The sequence below is a fragment of the Drosophila montana genome, unplaced genomic scaffold (genome assembly GCF_035044405.1).
Source record: "Drosophila montana isolate Dmon_TW-CO22-7 unplaced genomic scaffold, ASM3504440v1 contig_3541_1, whole genome shotgun sequence".
NCBI classification, from domain to species: Eukaryota; Metazoa; Arthropoda; class Insecta; order Diptera; family Drosophilidae; genus Drosophila; species Drosophila montana.
Window position 1 is genome coordinate 39,914 of NW_026998422.1, and position 22,853 is coordinate 62,766.

At 38.1% G+C, this 22,853-nt stretch overlaps 1 protein-coding gene across 1 annotated transcript in view; it reads right to left on the reverse strand.

Moving 5' to 3' along the window:
* The window catches only part of cnc (cap-n-collar), a 43,445-nt gene extending 21,070 nt beyond the window's left edge, over window positions 1-22,375 (reverse strand). The window contains exons 1-5 of the mRNA XM_064692253.1: window positions 22,264-22,375; window positions 20,644-20,944; window positions 17,484-19,003; window positions 7,183-7,410; window positions 6,439-6,529 (exon numbers count right to left, since the gene is read on the reverse strand). Of these exons, the coding sequence (XP_064548323.1) occupies window positions 6,439-6,529; window positions 7,183-7,410; window positions 17,484-18,536 (1,372 nt within the window). The 5' untranslated portion in view covers window positions 18,537-19,003; window positions 20,644-20,944; window positions 22,264-22,375. The remainder of the gene's footprint in view (window positions 1-6,438; window positions 6,530-7,182; window positions 7,411-17,483; window positions 19,004-20,643; window positions 20,945-22,263) is intronic.
* Window positions 22,376-22,853: the final 478 nt, after the last annotated feature.

Sequence of the window (22,853 nt, forward strand, 5' to 3'; positions counted from 1 at the left end):
CGTCCGAAGAAAGCGACCTTCATGCGTTTGCGCTGCAACATGGGGCAAATCGCTTTGATTCTCTCTATGCATGCCAGCAGCTGATCCCGTACGCGTTCGTTGAGCAGATCCTTCAGGCTGGGCATATCCTGCAGCTCAGCTACCACCAGCTGCAAGTGGCTGGCCATATCCTCGTATATATTCAGCATCTCCATCTTGGCCTGGCCAAATTCGCTGAGCATTGTGGACATTTTCGTGCTTATTCAGTTTTCTTTTCTTTTTTTACAAAATATAAATATATTGAATTTATTCGAGCTACAGTCTCTGCATATATAGCATATACATATATATTCGAATGATACGTTTTCAGCTGAAAATTCTATTTTGATTTTCTTTCAAAATGAGTTTCCGAACAAAGCGCTCGTTTAAATATTTTGAATATATCTGAACTCAGTTATATATATGTACATATATTGCTTGAGAAGTATTCAAAAATTAATTATAGATTTCGATTTAGATTGAGATTAATTTTGTTGCCTTTCATTTTCTGACTAAAACAGTATGTATTTAAAAGGAAAATTGTAGAGAATTGTTATGAGTTTCTTTGAGATTAGCTGGGGTATCAGCTCTTTTGTAGAAAGGCTTACAAATTTAAATATATTGGAAAGTTAATACAATGTAATACAATACATTTTCCAAATATAAATATGTTGGAAACTGAAAACAAATAAATAATTTATTAAAACAAATTTACCTAGCTTTTTTAACGTAGTTCAAATTCAGTTTGTTCAAGATTAAAGTAATATCTTTTAAAATACCTCTTTTTATTATTATTTTTGTATTTATTCTTAATTGTAATATTATTGCATTTTCTTATATATTTAAACAATTTATATGCATTTTATTGAGTTAAATTAAAATGTTTTTGTCTTTAAAGACAATTTCTGTATATTTAGAAGTTGTGCGCTAAAAATGTAATTAAAGTGAACATTTGAAAACCGCCCGATCACACCTAGCCAATTAGTGAGCCTTCCAATTGACCTAAAAACATAAACTAAAAACTCAGTCAAAAGTTTTTCCCAATAAAAAAAAAACGCACACAAATTTATTTACACAAAAATTAACACAATTACCGCAATCAAATGGAGGATTGTTTTTTATTTTTATTTTGATCACAATAAAAAAGAGCAGGCAATATGCATTAGTGGGCCACTGAACTAATAGACAAGAGCGAGCCGTGGCAATAATAATATGGCCCAAACGACTATTTGGATTTGGTAAACTTCGAAAATAGACAGAGAGAGAGAGAGCGCGAGAGAGAGAGGGAAGTGATGTTGAAAAATTAGCAGCATCATCAGCAAGCGCTCAAGAGACTGGCATATGTTCAAACTTAGGAGTGGATAGATATAGATATAGATATATATATATATCTGTATATATGTACATATTGAACGAGCCAAGCTTGAGTATGATTGTGTTTGGATCGCTGGAGCGTTTCTCGAGTGCGCCATTACAACTTAATTAGTTTAAATTGTTGGAACGTCCGATGGCTCAAAGAGCTTGAGCCGCCATTGTGACTACTAAAGCAAAGAAGGAGAGAGCGACAAACAGAGAGAGAGAGAGAGAGAGAGAGAGAAATGATTTGAGGCAATTTCCGGTGAAAGAGAAGCGCTGCACATCTAAGCAAATGCACTTGAATATTTAAGTGGCTTGCCAACACTGTTCCCGTTTAGACATTTCACTTTCGCACACTGGCTGGCCCCTGGCCAATTGCATGCCATGAACTTGCATTTCGCCGCACCATAACCTCAAATTGAGCGCCAGTGCGCAACAATTATGACAAGTCAGATCTGATCTAGTGTCAACAATGAAATTGCTGAAAATATCAAACACAATGTGTGTAAATAAAGCACATGAGTTGCGACAAAAATGTATTTCAGAGAAGCTGCGACATGAATGAACGACAACTAATTAACATATATGTGTGCATGTACATATCTGTGTTTGTGTAATCCTTAGAGCCAGTTTTGGGTCAATTGGCTAATTGAATTACTTCAGAAATTATGCAATTCTCAACTAGTTTTGGCAATAGCCTGCCGCATCTTGTTAGGCTGCAGCCGTTGAGAGGCTTTGTAGCATAAAACACTTGAAAGCGATACGATTATGCAGCAGAATATGTGCGTCTGACCGGGCCTCTGATGCACCCCCTCCACCACACTACTTGTCTGTCTGGGTCTGTCTGTTTGTTGTTGTTTTTGTCAGCATGTAAAAAATTTTCTTCTTTTTTTTTTTGTAAATTTGTAACGTAATGCTGACCAAGTAGAATTTTTTTTTTTTAACAATTTCTATGCTGCCCGAATTGAAGCAGACAGACGGACAGACAGCAGGGAGCAGAGTTTTGAATGTTGCACTACAACAGACAGGAAGGGGGCAGCAGACATATCCTCAATAGGTGCCGCTCGGGGCACCAGCTGTTTTATAATAATTTTCATCATTTCTGTTTTGTTGTTGTTGCATGTAGGCGAGGTCGTTACAATAAGTGGAACTTGTCTGCACTGCCCTTGAGTTCGTCTAGAACTACCAGAGAGAACGTCGAAAATGCGGGCAATTGAAATGAAAATTTGGAAACGGAAAATGCATTGGGCTTGTACGTAGTATTAGATTAATTAAAACAGTCTGTATTTAGAAATACAAGTGCTACGATTTTAGAGAATCTGCTAAATGAGAAAAGTATTTATTATCTGCATTATTTTCCGATTTTGTTTGCCATCAATTTGAATGCATCACATCACCTTTTGCAACATTATACTCAAATGAAACTTTTTTTAAATGTTCTAGTGTTGGAAACTGTCGTTGGCTTTGGACAAACACCAATCGAAAAGGAAGCGCGCGCGAGAATTTTCATTAGAAATTTACCATATTTAATTTGATTCGGGTTATTTTCTTCTATTAATTCTATAAATAACACGTTTTTTTGCAACACTTACATATATTGAACATATTTTGGTGCAACTGAACAAAATGAGCGAGTAGCTTACATCTGATTTGCAACACTATTCTTTTGACGCAACTGTACAAGTGTTGGAAAATGGATGAACGTAGGAACAAAGTGAGAGATTTTTAGATATACTACTGAAAAGGAAAAAATCTTTTATTTATTGACTAGAAAATATCAAATATATATTGTTTGTTATTCCTTTCCTATGAAATCTTCTTCTGTAGCAACATTTTCTAAGTCCTTCTGTAACTAACATCTCCTTTGCATCGTTCAGCAATGTTCTTTTGTCGCAACTGTACGAGTATTGGAAAATGGCTTTAGACTTAAAGTAACCAATCAAAATAGAACATTTTCTGCTTCTAGACATGTGTGAATGGCCGTTAGCTGTATCAGATTTCAGCTGTGGTCAATAAACCCGCGTAGCTTGGCAGCCCAAACTGATTGCATAATGGAATTTAAGCTACCATATTTATAGCCATAGGTGTATATGCGAAAGATCTATAACATAATTGAGAATAAGAGCATTTTTTCTGTTGTTTTGTGCCGCGTGCACAGTGTCAAGTCATGCTCCAAAAGTTGTCAACTGTGCGTAGTTGTATTATTCTAAGAAGTAAGATAAATAAAATAACACAAACTGGTTGAATTCCAACTGAATCAATGTAATCAGATTTGTGAGCAAACGATACGTTCAATGGATCGTTGAATCTCTGGGAGCGCAACCAGAAAATAAATATTAATAAAAACTGTACCAGAAAATATTAAAACGAAAAAAGAAAAAAAACTGAAGGAAAACAAACAGCATTGATTACAACCATCAAAAGGCGAGACCAAATCTCGGCACATGAGATCCAAGCAACTTAATTACGACAATGGATCCGTCGAGACATATGCCAATGACAAGGCGTTATGTGGCCAGGACAATGGCTAGCAACAGCTTCATTAGCAGCAGGATTCTGGCAAAATGGGAAAAAGGCGACAAAAGTTGAAATTAATGAAAAGTCGCTGACTTTAAAAACATAACACCTAAAAGATACCTGTGCGATCTTTTGACTCGGCAACTACAAAGAAGCAGAGAACTAGCCGAAAATTAACTATATGAGTAGTACAAGGAATAGTATCTATTGGTACGCTCAATTCATGTGCATGCACATTCAATAGATAGTTATGGCTGTAATTGAAGTGAAACAAAATTAAAGATACAAAAATGACTTTCATTTTAGTCGCTGGGCCAAAGCCAGAGCCAGAGCCAGAGCCAAACGCATGGAACAATAGATAATGCCGCATATCGCAGCAGCGGGCGCGGCGGCCCGGGCAAAGGGTCTGCTGTACACATTCAGATACGTACACGGTATTCCATGGGTAACACTCTGGGGAATTTGGATACGCATACGCATACAAACAAAAGCGTGTGAATGCGTGCCTCGAATCCGATATTAATCTGGCCATAGACCAACAGCATTGGCCAGAGCCAAACTTTTTCGGGGCGCGCATCAATGGATTTTTAATAAATGGCCAAAGAAAATAATAAATAGCAATTTGAGTCGAAAGTGTGCGACTAGCTAATACCCAGCCAACTCTGGCCTCAGCTCCACACTTTGTAAATTTCATAACTAAATAACTTTTGCATTTGTTGTTAGAGCTTTACAACATTTCCAGCTCATGAAGTTGAGATTTAAATGTAAAAGTCGTTGAATTTAAGAAAAAACTTTTGAAAGAAACTAAGATGCAAATTTTGCGATGCTAACTCGTAAAGTATCTTAAAAAAAAAAGAGGTCAAATGAAGTGCCAGGTAATCGATATTTATCGATGTTAAAGAGGCGGGGGGTTATCGGGGTTACTAAATCGTTGCCTTCATGCTCGATATAAACCGACTCGAGTGCTGATGGTGATCTGTGGTATAAATAGCACATTTTAAACCAGAGAATATGCCCTGCTTTGAAGCAAGTGTAGGGTATAAAAATTAATAACAAGAAGCAGCGTAAATGCCTATGAATAGCTAACGATATACGAAATACAAATACGGGACACGTTTGCTGACTTCCAGCTTATCGTGATGCTGTTGGTGGTGGTGCTGCTGCCGCTGCTGCTGGATTTTGGTGGTGGCTTTGAGACATCTTGCAAAATGGCTGCCAGGATATGCACAAGGGAGTATTAAGTGGAGAGTGAGAGGGGGGAGGGGGGGGGGTTAATTTCGGCACTCGATAAGCCTGTTCCATGGCAGCAAACAGGCAGAGCAAACGATACGAATATGTGGCCAGTAAGTTGGGTGGTTTTAGCCCACGGCCCTGGGTCTTATGTTATGTACAGCTTATAGGCCAAAGTTGAAATACATCTTATACAAACACACAGGCACACACACACACAAATATACAGCTGTGTATATGTATATTATATATGAGTGTAATTTTTGGCGAATCATGTTTCGTTCATTTTTCAAAAGAAAAATGTTGCATGCGACGGCGGCAGCTACTTTTACTGCCACTGGCTGTGCCACTGCCACTGCCAGAGCCAGAGCCACAGCCACAGCTCCCTTCTGCTTCCCGCTTCAGTTACAATTTCAATCCCAATCCGGGCCCGACTTGGGCTGTGTTAATAATAAAAGTTCGTGTGCGTGTCAAAGTTTGTTTGAAAGGCAGCCGCTTGGATATGAAATTGGGCGCGGTTCCAGGCAGATTAGCAGAGCAGCCAGCGAGGCCAGAGGCCGCCCCAATGGCAGCGGCTTTATCGATATCAGACAAATGGAGCATATGAAGGTGGAGAAATGTCGAGCTCAAGTCTGGATGCGGGCAAACGATGCCAACGCCAATGGGGTGGGGTGGTGTGGAGAAAAAGCTCATTTTTCTTTTAATTTTCGTGCCTGTCAACTCAAAATGCCTACATTCATTTATAAAAACGTCCCGAAAATACACGCTTCACAATGGCGTCGCTCAGCAGTGGTGCCCCTCCCTCTCCAGTAGCACTCCCCCCACCACACCGCCCTTTGCTATAACAGGCAGGATAATCCATTTTCGTTAATATAAAAGGGCAGCAGCAGCAGCAGCAGCTGGCAAATATTTTGGCAGGATTTAGCGCACTTAGTTTATATTAAAAAAGTGCCTTGTTACATTAAGAAATAAAAGTTTTAACAGTTAAAAGATATTCGTATACCCTAGAAAGATCCGATAGCATTTATTTGAAGACTTGAATGAAAGAAACCATGCTACAAGTGCGACCTGGCTAACTTATAATCCGCTTATCTCTGGCTTTTGAAAGGGAAATGTAATGCTAAAAAGATATAGCCCCAATTTTAATGTATCTCGGATAAGATAACACTGTCCATAAATCTTTCACGTTGTTTGTCTGCGCACAACTATAAAAAAAAAAACAACAACAATAACAACAACGTTCTTGTAATTAACCAGGGGGCTGACATAATCATAACTAGCAACTATGAATATAAGTATAAGATATATTTAGCTTACCAGTTTCATTATCAATCGTAAAGGGTATGCCATTCCATTCATTCGATAGTTCATCCAGGTCTTGCGGCGGCTTCTTCTCATCAATCGAAGGCTGTAAATGTTTTCCAGAGATTACTTAAGGTTTCAATTTAAATACCACACAGATTTAGTTAACCCAAAAGCTGAACAAAAGTTCTGATATAAGAATTGCCTAATAGTTCTTCAAGTGCCTATCAATAAATGTATCAGTAATCTAAGATTTTCTGTTAGGCTTTAAAATGTTAGTTATAGTTTGTAATGTAATGTCAAATAGAGACTATCTATAAATTTATCGATTAATTATACCATTTAAAGCTCAATAGCTTAAGGTTTCGATGCCTATCGATAATTTTATCGATAAACATGATCATTTAAAGCTCAATAAATGAAGTTTTTTGCCTTTGTAGCTTGAAAATGTTTCTTAGGATTTTAGAGTTAACATAACATTTATATGCCTATCGATAAACTTATCGATTAATATGACAAGTTAATAATTAAAGAACTCATGTTGGAAAATAAAAGTTTTAGCTTTTTTAGCTGAAAAATAAACCCATCTGAGATTAAATATTCCCATAATAAGCGAACATTTGCTAATCGATAAATGTATCGATAGGCAATCGCCTGAATATTATAAGGGATGCATTACCGCAAACTGCGTCTTAACGTTTAACTTTTTTGTTAACTGTGCAAAATTGTGAGTCACATGTCAATTTTGCAGCTACTTGCCTCATTTTGATGCAGATCTGCCAAGGCTTTCAACTTCTCGATATCATCGGTATCATCGGCATTCTTATCGGTCTCTTCGGGTTTTTTCTTCTTGCTCTCCGCCTCTTCAGCGCGCTGCTTAACAGCACTATTGCCACTGGCATAGGAGGCATTAATAATCTCCTCCTGATCAAGACTAAAGCCCAAATCGACATCCTGCTTGTAAAGTACCTCGGCTATTTCACTCTCCTGTAAGATATAATAATTAAGGGATTAGTAGACATTTAGAAAAGTTTTTCTATTTCAATAAATTGCGGGCACAAACGATATACATATAATTAATATTACTATAATAAACGTAAAGTCTTATTTACAAGACATTTTCCATAGATGAACACTTTCATATTTCTAGGCAGTTGTTGTTTTTTATTTGAATAGATAATATTTCAATTAATATTTTTGATAAAACACTTAAATTCCGTTGATTCACTTGGAATTTCAGTTTGTTTTTGCATTTGGCTAATTGGCTTGCGCTCTTTAATGTCGTCTTTTTGGGCCAGTTCCTAAAGAGAGACTGACTATGAATCAGAAATTACACGACTCTGCTCTTTAGCTATATATTTTTTCACATTTTCTAAGGCGCCTTTTGTTTTTTTTTTTCGCTGATAAGCCGTGTCTGTAGATAAAAACTACGTCAGCGGGCCCGACGGTCGAACCTCTGGCCTAAACTTACGAGCCAAGTGTTAAGGGCAAATACAAATTTATCAGATAAAATTAACTATGCCAATGCTCTTCAGAGCCAGTTATAGAGTATGGGCTCATAACAAAGAGCGAATTCTTATCAATTTTTCCCTCTCTCTTTCTGTCTTTCTCTTTATTTTTACAACAATCGAAACCTTATCGGCTACAATTCTTATATGTTGTGCTCAGAGACATTATACACTTAAAAAAAAGATGCATAAAAATTGGAAATAATTGCAGACACATTTTGTCTGATGTGAGTGCATATTGAAATATTTGCAAATTCATGCCGAAATTTTTGTGGCCTCAAATTAAAGCGTTAATGATGCATTATTAACGCTGGCCGTAGCCAGACTTTAGCCAAATTTTAATCCTTTTCCAGCCAGCAAGTCAAGCTGAAAAAGAATCAGAAGAAGATACAAAATCATATTCAGAGAACGAAAACTGGGCGTCTTAAGCCGGCAAAGCAACACGGAAATTCTGCACTGGACAGCAGGTAGTTGCAGGGTACTAGACGAGCCTGCTTGCTTGGTTTTGCGGGGATAATCACAGGGTAATGGCGCACATTAGAGCGCCGGGAGGCAACCGGGCAATGACACAACATAACATGAAAAAAAGACATTCAACCAAATCATGACATTAAATGCCATTGATGGCTTAATTAAAATGATTTTCCCTAGCATTTCCCTCTGCATACATATATATTTCTATTTCTGCACGCATTTTGTATTTCTTTCTTTTTTTTTTTTATTATTTAATTTTCCAAGCGACAGTTTTTTGTCTTCTTCCCTTCCATTCGCTTTTTTAATGAAATTGTTCGGACGCATTGTGAGGCTTTCTTGAACTTTTCTGCGCTATGTTGCACGTTCGTGAAACAAAAAGCAATCAATCATCGGCTCTGTTTTCATGTGTGTGTGTTTGTGCTCGGCTGTGTCTCTCTCTGTGTGTGTGTGTGTGTGTGGGACCACGCCTATCTCCTGGATTAGTCAGCAGTATCCGAGCGAGCATGGCGGCGGCATCATTGGTCTCCTCGGTCCAAAAAGGGCCGCCGCCGCCGACTGCTGCTTCTGAGCCCAATCAATTGCTGCCGCGCAACGCTGACAGCGACGCTGGCAGCGACGCGACTGCACCCTAGGGAGGATGAGTGTGTGTGTATGTGTGTGCCGGATTGGTCCCTTTTGAAACGGTGCACATGCTGCGCGTTGCGCATGTTCGTTAAAAATGAGCAATTAAACGAGTGACAGAGAGAGGAAGCGAGTAGTTGAGAAGTAGCGAGAAAGAGAGGGAGACAGTTGATAGGAGAGGGAGACAGGGAGCGGGCGGCTTGAGTGAGCCCTGCTGCTACTGCTGCTTATTAGGGATCTACTATCGTTCAGTTTCAGGGCGTGCAAGTAAACGACAGAACATTGCTTATCGCTAGAAGGCAAAGGAACTATTTCGGCCTTTAGCCGAAAGATGCAGGGTATGTGTATAAAAGTCAGTTAAAGAGAATTCTGCTCATCTTATAAATCTTAACCTAAGTCACACAGATAATCAAGTTTGATGAGCTTAAAGCTCAGCTTAGTTATGCAGTGCATTTGCCCTTAAGCTTTTCAGAATGTGCACATGTACAGTTACCAATACATAAAAAAGTAACAAGTAACAAAGTAACACTAACATTACCATGAACATTAACATTCAAATTAACATGAGCTCATTTCACCTTTCGCCAAGGTCATTTAAATACTCTCAAGAAAATGAATTTTTTTAAAGGAAAAACCCATTTTAGTTCTAAAGTTCTGACTAATACATACTTTTATTGAACACGAAATATAAGAGTGATACCCCATTGAAATAAAATTGTTATTGTTTAGAGCCTAGTACGTAACCGACCGATAAAGCTATCACAGATATTTATAGCCTTTTCAAAGGCCACTTAAGAAAAGTACGTGACGTTTTTGATGGAATCAAAAAATATGAATATATAAAGACTGTATAGATTTGCATGTTTGGACAAAAAGTCAGACTCAGAATCTATAAATAAATATTAATAAATATAGACTAAATAGATTTGTAAGTTTGGACAAAAAATTAGTATGCAAAACTGCGAGACTTATCTTGAAAATTTGCATAAATTTATATGAAAATTATGTGTGGCTAAAAATAAAGAAATTTATTACTTTTGCAACACTTAAAATAAGCTAATTCCAAACTTTATCTGTTAGGCCCATCAGGAAATGTTTATTATCTATAATAAAAACGCTTTGCCTTCTAGTTAGATTTATTTTCTCAAGTGTAAGATCGCAATCTTTGCCGATGTTTTGCAGAGATCATTTGCAAAAAACTATTTCACAACAGGCTGGCAGGCAGGCGGAAAGAGGCAACAAGTAGCACAGTTTAGCGATAAAGCCGTCAACTGATAAAAAACACATTTATAAAGTGCAATAGTCTATCGCTAAGAAGCACACACACACATGTATCTATGAGATTGAAATGTATCTGAATGACCTTGGATTCTGAATGTTGCAGTAATAAAATTGAATTGAATTTTATTCAAAATATCAAGACGGCCAAGACGACACGTGTGCCTCGACTATGTCGGAGCTGTTTGATAAATTGTGAATAATAAACGACATTTGTAAATCTGCATGTGTAGTCGACAGGGAGTCGACATTGATAAGGCCCTCTTGGCGGGCGATAAGGCGTCAGATTAGATTCTACTTGGAGAATAACAAATGTTTGGTAATCGTTTCGTGGTGGCAAGTTCGGTGTTAATCAATCAACATTTATGTGCATCAAAATATTGACACTTGCCGCATTTTGTTGCAACAATTAGTGGGCCATTAACAGAGCTAACCGCAAAAAGCCAAAAGGCGATCGAACGATTTTGTGGCAAGATAAATGTGTTTTTGATCCTCGGCTATTCTATGTGGCGGCAAATCACAAAAGTCTCAAGTGAAAGCAAATGTCGGTTGCGGTAGAAAGTGCAAAGGAAAAACATAAAAAAAAAATCAAGCAGAAGAAGAAGACGGAGAGCGACAACAAGGAAAGGAAAGGAAAGGCTCAGAGTTAAATGCTGCACTCAGTTGCCGACTAAGGCTAAAAGGTTGGCGAACGTCATTAATAAAGCCTCGTAAAGATTTTGATGACACCTGAACTGACAGCCGCACGAACGAGCCGAGCCAGATCACTTCAGTGCATTTTGTATCTGTGAGATACACACGGACAGGCGCAGGCGAGCGGCAAGTGTGGTGACTGTGGCGCATATTAATCATGTGCTCGTCAAGCCTTCAGTCAGCCAGTCAGTCAGTCAGGCCTCAGTCTGTGCCCACCAACAAAGCAAACTGCTAACTCAAGTGGCCAACTGCAGTTTGTATCTTATAGATACATATATATGTGTATCATAGATACACGTGCACATATTGCACAAGTATCCTGCGCATTTGCGGTTAAAAGCGACAACGCCCCAAAATTTTAATAACCGTTCATTTGTGTCATCTTTTGGACGCGGCATTCGATTGCGCTTTCATTATCAACATTTGCACTCAACACTCACACTCACGACTAGAGATGGGAGCGTGTCGCATTTAAACAATATCAATGGACTCGAAGTGGAGATACACGCATGACGGCACAACACGACTTTTGCAAAAGTTTATTTTATTTGGTCAATTATTTAAATATTTTTTTAAGACTTTTACTACTATATATTTATTCATTATTCGCTTTTAAAATTAATTCGAAAATCTTAATATAATATTTTATTTAAGCTCTTTTTGAATTGTTATTTATCTGATCCCGAATAATTCATGTTACATCGTGTCACGTTCAATGAAAAAAACGAAATGTGCCAAACTCTAACACAGCCAAGCCGCTCATCAATCGGCTTGACATCTGAACTTTGCCAGATGCACTCTCTTTCGCAGACACACACACACACATAAATATTTGCGCCTCTCTCTGTCACGCGGTAGCTGCTGTGGTGAGTCCGAGCGACGCCTAGTTAGCTGTGCTCGCCGACAGGGGGCAGCACAGTTTATGCACATTTGGCAAGCATAAGCCGTAATTAACGGTATTTAATTATGGAAATTAACAAGCGAGCACTGTGAGAAGCACATAAAGCAACGCGCACGGCAAAAATAAAAAAAACAAATAAAAAGGCGCCAGCGAGCAGAAAAAAAATTGTAAATTTTTATATTTATTATTTTATAATCGCCGCATATTTTGCAGTTTTTGCTCGTTGCGCCTGAGGGTAATTAGGTGGAAATGCAGCGTAATTACAGTCAAATGATTTTTCAATTTGCGTTTCTTTTTTTTTTTTTAGTTTTTTTTTTCTAGCACTTTGCCATGTGAATAGAAAGTTGACAATAGGTTTTAATAGGAATAAACACGAACCGCCAGATAAATGTGCATATGCTTGTACTCTTCATTGAGACACATGGTTTAAGTTTTAGTTTTCTTGTTGGTTTTTTAATAATTTGGTGCCTTCCAAAATAAATGTTGCCTTCCGACTGCGATACGTGTTTTACACTTGAAATGAGCAATAAGCAGACTGAATATTTCTTTTGACTTATTGACGATGTTTTTAAGGCCCTATCGTTCTATTTGGTTGCTTTTGTTGTTTTATTTTTTTTTCGTCTGGGCTGATTAGCAGTTGCTGACAGCGGGAGCCCATAAAATATTTGATTACTTTAATTGATAAAGTTTTGTTTTGCGCTCAGTTCTAAAATGTATTATAAAAATACTCACACACACACACACACACACACACACACACACACACACACACACACACTCACATACCAATGGACTGATAAGCAAAGTGGCAATAACAAGCATTCTTTAAATAAAGCAATCCCATTCCAATTTGAGTAACACATCTATTGGAGAACTCTCTACACGAGTTATTGCATAATTATCAAATTTTTTCATACGTGGTATCTGCAAGTCTTGCGATTCGAGTATCCCCTATGCTAATAAATAATGTAAATTATACAATTAGCATTTACAGCGTTAAAAAGCTCATGAAAAGCTTTTTAACACATAGTTTGAATATGAGCTTAGCCAACACGGTTGCTGTCTTGGCTAAGTGCTTTGTTGGTAAACATGTTGCGCTTGGTGTCTATGGCAACAAATGTTGCTAACGTGTTGAATTTATAGTGTGGTGAATAGCTGACGCTGAATTGAGAGAGAGCTGAATATAAAGAAAAAACTGAAAATGTGTGGTGTGTTAAAATGCCGGTAAAACAGCTGTTTGCGTTATTTGTTACGTTATCAGCCCGGCGCAGCCCACAAGATCAAAAGCGGTGCGACTGCAACACGAGCAAAGGGAATAAATAAGTAAATGGATACAAATAATTAATAAAAAAGCATTGAAAAGTTAGGCCGATTAAAATGGATCGAAAAATTTAAAATATATTTATAGTAATATGTATGCACGCATATACATATATATATATACAAAAGCGCAATTATCAATTTGACGAGCTGCGACGAGCTGAAGCGTCAACTCGAGACTGAAAACGAAGTTCAACGAAACCTTTGCTGACTGCGTTTTGTGGCCGAAGTTTATTTATTCCGCCACGATAAGTCCCAAAAATAACGACAACAACGAAAACTGCCAAAACATGCGAATATGCCAAACAAAGGGTAAACGCAAAACATACAACTTTGTGTATATATATTTGTTGTTGTTGTGTTGTGTAAAATACGCTTACAATTAGCAAAGCTTTAGAAGAACTGAAGCATAAGGTAGACGACATTTAACTTTACCATTGTCTGTGTGTGTGTGAGTGTGACCTCATCTTACACAAACATATAGACACACACACACACACACACACATGAATGTGCTCGCTTGACTCTACAGGTGCGCGAATTGGTGAGAAAGAGAGCGACAATTTTGAGGTGATTAACGATCCGCGCTCGATTGCTTAAGAATCTTCAAAAAGTTTATAAGTACAGTGAAAGTTCGGCTAACGGATAGCTGACTTTGATGAAAATTGCTTTGTGAGAACTTTGTTGCGAATCCTATTAGCTTTATATCGAAGCGTATCTTTTAGTTCATATAAACAAAGAAAAGATTTTTTTGACAAAAAGTATCTTTATCTAATGGAAAAACGCGCATGAAAATAAAATAACAGCTACGTCTATACGAAAGTTATCACATATAAATTTTCATCCCACCTATAAACATATAAATATATATTAAGTTGGAAAATCATGAATTCATGAATATAATATAATATCAAAATTATATATTTAATAGTAGAGCTATGCCTTAATGTTTAACTGTGCTTTTGAGCTTTCTCTGTATCTAACTGCAGGCCAAGGCGACATGATGTACAGCAGCTGATATACATATCTATATGAATATATATATAGCCAAGCTGATCCATAAAGCTGTCGGACGTTTAAGGACAAAAATCAAAGCCAAACGCAATGCAATTCGCAAAAGTGAGCGGCGACTAGAAAACAACAAACAAAACGCCAGCTAATTGACCCATTTGACAAACTTATAGATACACACAGACACAGACACAGATGCATAAATATAAATACATATGCAAATGCATATGCAGCGCTACAAAAATGGAAAACATTTCGTGACATGATCTACAAGAAAAGCAAAGCAAAAAACAAAATAAGAACAGCAGCAAAATTATGCATTAAAAACGCGAATGGAAAATAAAAATTCGCATTAGTCACCCCATACAATGAATGTGTGTATAAAAATACGTACGTATATAAATATGTATGGCACATAATACATAAATATAAATATTTACATACAAAAGTATTTAAATTGCAATTTGCGTGGAAAAAATACACAAATTTGGTGCAGGCGCATTTATTGACGGCATTCGGGGACTTCGATTTTTAAAAATAAAAAACGATTGCAGTTTCATTTTGAGTTGTTAACGACAGTCGGATACCCTATGAAAAGTGAGGACACATCATTTGCGCAAGTTTTTCATGTGGGAGTTAAAAACAAATGGGTTTGAACCAGAAAGAAGAGTAAATCGGAACTGAATCATAGTTGTTCTAAAAGTAACATTCACACTAGCAATTATATTCATTTCGGAGTTAATTCGAAGAGGAAAACGACAAATAAAATTAGTAGGAATGTGAAAAATTGAAGTTGAGTTGAGGAATGTGATAAGCCAGGTTCACGAATCGAACCATCAAAATTTATTTTTAGCATTAATAAGCATTCGACTACACTCTACACTTATACCAAATGTGTAGGACAGTCGTGCAAGTCCTTGGTCCACTTCAGTAAAGGGTATAAGCAGCCATAAAGTGTTGCCCAGTGTATACACAATTTATAAATATTTAAGCTAATTTGAACGCATGTATTAAAATGAATACATATTCATAAAATGCATTGCTTAATTTTGAGTTAAGACTTTGAGTGGAAAAAAGAGAAGCATCTTCTTTTTTTCGCCCCTTTTTGCACGTCGATTGACCCGATTGAGAACGAAAGCTTTTTAGAAAGTAGCAATAGTTCATAGTATTATAGAGAGTTTTGAATTTATAATGAACTGCCGAAGAAATGCGACACTAATTGCCACGAGCTCATTTGAGTGGAAACAAACTCGACTGCGAGTAACCCCGTGATATAATCTTTAATTGCATTCAATCAAACAATGAAAACGATTTCATTAAACGATTCCATCAAAACTTTTAAAAACAAAGTACGAATTCATTAACCTAACTCAGTTTTGATTTGATATGGAAAAGTTTTGAATTCATTTTCTAATACAGTCCTGAACATTTAATAATCTATATTAGGATTATTTTTGAATAAGCTTAAAAACTGCAAACGAATTGTGGAGTAAATAAAATAAACCAAGCAAATCCTAAAAAGGTTTCTGTTTATTGAAAAACATGCATTGAACTTTGTCGTTGGAAAATTAAAATAGAGCCCTATTTTATATTATAAACTTACTAGCTCTAAATAATATCTGAAAGTTTGTGGACGAAAGCAAAACAGAACTGAGGAACTGGTGACAAACACGATCTGCATAATACATTCTTGAAAGCTCTACAAATTAAGCATTTAGGAATCGCATCGACAATAGCCGCAGACAACTTATTCGTTTGTCTAATGGAAAAAACTAAAAACAAAGCCGCACAATTTTAATGACAAGTCGACAACTCGGTCGAGCAAGTCAACCAAAGGGCAGGCGCCCCTTCATTAGCAAGTCGTGGATTCAAGTAGCTGACACTGTTTAAATATTTTGAAACGAGAACGCACACACAACACAACACACACATATATAACTATAAATATATATAGATATATATCTATATCTATGTTGTATGCATAAGACGCTGTTTGTTCTGATTGATGGATTGATTGACGAACAGCTTAAACTCTAAGAGCTAGGTAGCACATTTTGAACTGTTTATTTCCTGAAATTGGTGAGGAAACGTAGAACACATTCATTCGCTGTACCTATTGAAACTGTATATATTCTTGAGTTGTTTAAGACATATCTAGAGCTAGAGACTTAAAACTTGATGTACATATTCTCCCATGCCATACTTAAAACGAGGCAAATCATCAAAACTCGTGACAAAAATATTGATAAAAATAGATTTTAAGACTTGGCTTTTTGGCATAGCTCAAAAACTATCAGAGCTAGTCACATTAAATTTGGTATTTACGCTCTTGTAAAGATTGGGATTATTTCACTTTTTGACTTACTCCCCCCATTTTAACAAAATTACCTTTGAGACCTTTGAGAGAGACCTTTGATTTGGTATATACATACTCATTCAAATGCCACAAAGATCATGAAGATCGGACAAAGAAATAGACGTTTTACAACACTAAATTATCAAAAGCATTGCGCAGGTGAAAGAGGCAGCTCTTCAGCTGTTTTTTTGTGCTTAAATGTATCTTTAAGTACCTGCATAGGCCATGGAATTCATATGGGCTATATTTTATGATTTGAAGAATTCAAAGCGTGGCCTAATTAATCAAAATATTAGATTGAGAAGTACAGGGGATTTTATAGTCAGCCAAAGTCGACTAAGCCGTTCTTTCTTGCTAGTGCTTGTCTTTTTACACAGACCGTTTTGATAGTCGGATTGAGACATGTTTTACCCTTTATGGAAAATCCGCATCCACTTCAGGAAGAAGAATGAGCAGGTGTACTTAACGTGACGTGTACCCCAAAGGGATTTGCTAACATATGCACATATTAGGACAAAAAATATTGAATAACACGAGTCGAAATACGTTGATTATCTCCTCTCAAACAAATATTCCTTTCGGAGCTAAATGAATGCATGTTGGTCGAACATATAAATCTCCCTAGTGTGGGAAATAATAATTAATATAAATAGCAAAATGTGGAGTACATATTTTGAAAATTGCTTCAAATAGCCCTCATCCGGTCAAAAAATGCACTTGATTGCGTTTTTCGTCCGATTGACTTCAAGCTTAATGTTAGGAAACCCGATTTTAAATATTATGAATTATACCTTGACCGTGCAAAGCTGGGTAATACTTGCTTGTATCTAGTGGATACATTTGAAATGCTTGCATTTGAGTCGAGACAAGGCTTTAGCTTAGAACTGTTAAGAGTTACCTCCTCGACGACTTCCACCTCGTTGACAATGCCAAAGGGCTCATCGCTGGTCAAGCCCTCCACTTCGCAGGCATTCGCGACGCCCGAGCAGGCGGCTGCCTCTGCATCAGAGCTATCCTCGCCGAAGAGGCGACTCAACAGCAGATCCTCTTCCTCATCCTCATCCGAATCCGGTCCGAATTGCTGCACGGTCAAGCTGCCCGAATTGCTGGGATGTGGCGTGCTGTCGTTGAGCGCATTCGGAGCATCCGCTTGATGCTGGCCAAGCGCATTGGCGCCGCCCGCAAAGCCATGGATGAAGGCAGCCAGACTGAGATCCAGCTGGGTGCTGTTGTGCGGCTGCTGCTGGCCATCCTTGAGCGGCAGATGGGCATACGGACTGCTGTAGGGCAGATCGCCATAGTCATGCAAGTCGGCCAGATTCTGCTCCCAGATCGAACGCTGATCCTGCAGTAGGTCGGGCGACAGGAATATGTCCAGTTCGGGCGAGGCGGCCAGGGTATTATTGTTGCTCGTGGTATTGATGTGGATTTCACCCAGTCCTGCCGCGCCCGCACCGCTGCCCGCTGTGCTGGCTGTCGTCGTGGTGCTGCCCACGCCCACGGCGCTGCCTGAGCTGGTGCCGCTGCCGGCAGTACTCTGTAAATCCTGCAGTGCAGCGGTCTGCACGCTGCTGTTGCCCGTCGTATTGTGCAGATTCATGACCAGGGTGCTGGCATTGAAGCTGCCCGTGGGCAGCTTATACTCCTTGCCGCCGCCGTCGCTGGCGCCCGCCCGATGATGAGGATGATGATGATCATCATCGTAGCGCAACAGATCCTCGAGCAGCGGCATCATGCCCTTGCGATTGCCATACGGTTGCTGCGTCTCAATTATGGGCACCGTGCGCAACATTTCCAGCTCCCAGCCATCGCCATGCGGCAGCTCCAGCTGCGCATCCCAGCGTCGCAGGCGATGCTGCAGCAGCATATAATCCGTGTCCACATGCAGCAGACTCAAGGCCAGCGCCAGCTGCAGCATTTTCATGGCATACGCCTTTTTGTTTGAGATCATTTTTGGTGCCGAGGTTAACAGCGAGATGGAGAGATGACTGAGTGAATGTATATGTGGGTGGGTTTTGTGTTTGTTGTTGTTGTTGCTGTTGTTGCTGCTGTTGTCTTTGACAAGCGACAGTTGCTGATTCAGTTGGTTGTTGTTGCTGCTGTTGTTGACCCACCTCCTCCTCCTCCTCCTCCTCCTCCACACGCCCGGCCAGACAACAGCGCGCTGGCTGCGCCGTCCGCGCGTTCAATGGCGTTTCCTTGCGGCGCTTTACTTGAGAATATATGCTTTATACATATATACAGCTAAATACATATATAGATGTATCTATGTGTGTGTAAATCAAGCTGCGCAAAAACAAATTCGTATTTGTTTAAATCGCAATTCTCCTGCTAAAATGATGGTCACTATTCGTTATTATTTTTGCCGTTTTTGTTGTTGATTTAATTAATAAATGTCCTTGTGTTCGTTTTGTTTCACTGCAAATATAAAAACATAAAGGTTAAATATTAGTGCATTTAGTTAATCGGCGCGTCAAATATAATTTCTGTTTTAATGAATTGCTTTTGTGGATGATCAAAGAACTGGCCAAGCATTAGGAAATAAACACACACACACACACACACACATATACACATAAAATTATGGATATGTGTAGCTATCTATCAGAAAACATTTCCGACTTGACTATAGAAAATTAACTTCCTAAAACTGACAAAGTGCTCGCATAATAAACAAGTTATTGCATGGGTTATTAAAGAAATTTGTATTATTACAGAAGGTTGATTATTATCAATGCTCAACGTTTATAGATTATCGATTACTGTCGCATATTCCTATTCAAAATCGGATCAAAACTATCCACATATCTGTCTTCCAAAATTTACTTGCAAATTAAAAATCTTTGTTTCCAGAGCTGATTTGAATTGCTGTTAAATCCATTTCTTTGCATACTAAAATCATATACGACTAAGAGATACCCTAACAAACGTTCCCACTTCCTTCACACATGCATGCACAGTGACGCCCACACACTTACAAACATGACACACACACAAGCACACACAACCGCAGCAGGCTGCGTAATTTACGTTGCGGCCATGCTTCTTCTTTCTTCAACCCCACAATATGAAAAATTGATTTTTATAGCTCGATCTTTATAAAATATTCAGGACTTAATGATGGCATTCGAAAGTGTGCTTATGGAAAATCGCGAGACAAAATATTCATGACATGTGTACACAAACCGGGAAATAACCTTTATGGCATATGGTATATGATATATGGTATATGGTATATTCCGGATGGTTGGACTAACTCAGCTATTGATGTTAATCAGAAACCTATGTTATATAGATTTGGTTTTCAAGATATCTTAACTTTACCAAATTAACTTTTGGCCTAAAATATGTGAATCGGCAGACTTCTTGATTACATCTCTTTAAGAATATTCTTAAGGTAACAATTCATTCCAACAATTGGATATTTGTACTCTCTAATAAACCTCTCATATTAATTTAAATAGCTTTGTAAGCTCCAGTAAATCAGATTGGATTAATTTAAATGGTCATCTACTTAAAACTTTGGGGCTCCCCACCTTAGGACGCAGTTTGGGTGTTTGTCTGGCTGCCCCCGCCACAGGCTCAGTTAACCCCACTGGCAGACGACGCAGGCGACCAAAAATAGCGAAACACGCGGCTGCGTGAACTTGAACTTGTTCAAGGTCTTTGGTAAATTTGTGTGACACGAGGGGGGGCGAGCCGGTCAAGGGGTAGGGGTATGAAGCACACAGCAAGACGAATCAAGTTCAAGGAGAGTCGAATTTGTGGGCAACAACAAATTGGCAGAAATGTTAGTCAAAAACGATATAAACATGCTTTGTTTAAAGGCTGCAATCTATATATATATGTATATATATGAGTGTGTGTATGTGTGTGCGAAATACAGTAAAATAAAACAATGTTTGATTAGCACAGACAAAATCACAAAAACAAAAAAAAACGACTACAAATGCAGTGCTCAATAAGCTTTGATGTGACTCGACTAAATGGAGGAGGGTGAGTGAGAGTGAGATGCATATGTGTATGTGTATGTGTGTGTGTTCTGACAGTGCACTCACCTTTTTCTCCACGAATTTCAATTCGCTTTTCGGCTACAAGAAGCGCTGCTGCTGCTGCCTGCTTGTGACTTCAACGGTAAAAACTGCGACGCAATATTGGCTGCAGAGTGCTGTAGGTGAATGATATTTCACCGTTAAAACGTTAGCGCACGCAGTTGACGTCGGTGCCGACGATGCTGTCTTTTTCTCTCTCTCTTCTGCTTTTACAATTGCACGCGGCTTTTTTACGTTTTAATTTTACTTTTCTTTTATTTATCTGTTGCGCTCAATAATTAATTTGTTAGGCTGCAAAAACGTTTATCTATTCATTAGGCAAAAAAATAAAATTGAATGTTTTTTATTTCACAAATGCGTCAAATATTTGCTGACGTCCTTGAACTTGGCCAATGGACTTTCGTAATATCACTTTCCAATGCGATTGAATATTCGGTTATAATGTCTCACACGCACCCACACAAATGCATATGCTTCTTTGTATGTATGCGTGTCTGCAATTTTTTGTTATTGCATTGCGGTAAAGCTTAAATGTTAACTGCTGTCACTGTTACTCTTCACTTCGCTTTATTCTCTTTATACGCACTGCGTATTTGCGTGTGCTTGTGTTTGTGTATGGTGAAATCGGCATTTGTTTAAAAACACACGCATATATCACTTTTTTGTTTAGCAATGTTAATGCTTTTTATGCTTTATGCCTGCACATCGTCATTGATTTTATTGTTTGCTTTTATCGCCATTTTCTGCGTTTTGCCTCTCGGCCAGTCTCTGACTCACAATAACAACGCGTCTGCTGTTTCTTTTTTGCAAGTTTCTTTATTCTCTCTTAACATACACACCAACGTACATGCGTGTACATACATCGATATGACAACAATTAACTCGTACTTTTAATTAAATGCAAAATTATTACATTTTTATGGCAATCAAAGCTCACGCACACACACACACACACATAGCAACATGTCTATGCATAGAAAAAACACAACACACTGCAGCAGCAGCAACAGCCGCTGCCGAAGAACAACAGCGATACACACACTCGCTGAGAGAGGCAAGAGAGAAATGCAGTATAAACAGCAGACTACAATTTTATAGAAATTAAACATTGCTTTTTGTGTGGCCGCTACTCGTGCATAAATAGAAACTTCGAGAACAACAATTCGTAAGCTTGAACTTTGCTTCCGAAATGTATTTATTAAACAATTCCATTTTGGCAGCAATTTCATTAGTTCTATGCAGCTTGCAACATGTCAGCTGAGCGCCACATCAGAGAGCATATTGCTGAATTGAGTGGCTTTGACTGTTGCTAGCCTGTTGTTGTTCACCACATCACAATGAGGTTGCATATTTATTTAGATTTTTGGTTTATTGCAAAGTTGCAGTTTGTAAAAGAGCAATGAAAAACACGAGTTATTAAAAGTTGTTACGCTTTAGCACACACAATCATACGAAAGGTCCCATACAAACACACACGCGCACACACACACATAACATTTAGTTTTCTTATATTTTGCACTTTTACCCGGTTTCTTTTGCTTATTATTCGCCGTTGAGAAATTATTGCGACTTTCTCTGTGTGTTGCGTATTCGTTAGCTTACAAATATATTAGCACACAAACATACATAAAAAACGTGTTTTTTATTGTTAACTTGCGTTGGTTTTCTTCTTTTCACAATTTCTTCACGACTCGGCGAACGCCTGACAGACGTCTGCTCACCGCGCTTTTAAAACAACAAATATAATTTATAGCAATTATGGCATGTCTCTGCCATAAAGCAGAGTGCTGTTAAGCTTACAGTAGCCAATTAACAGCTGTTATCGCTAGCGCTTTTTTTATCGATTTTTACTCAAATTGGCTATGTTAATGCTCAAGTGAGCTGTCAACTAGCTGTTGTTGCTCAGTTGAGCTGTTGGTTTTGGATTTAAGGTGAATATTAGTTTGGGCGAGGTGAAAAGTGTAGAAAACTACCAGAGTAGATAACTAGTATAAGTTAATGCACACAAAGCTCAGAAAGTGGTGTGATGTGGATATAAAGCTTTTTCCGAGCTTTTAACACTGCTGTTGTTTTCAAGTTAAGTGTTACAGCCTCTGTTAATTTTGACATACTGTGTGCCCGCAATTTACAGGTGTAAAAACATATTTTAATTTAGCTACAGGTTCTAAGTAATTTAAGCTAAAGCAATTTAAAGCTTACCAGCGTTTTGAAATTAA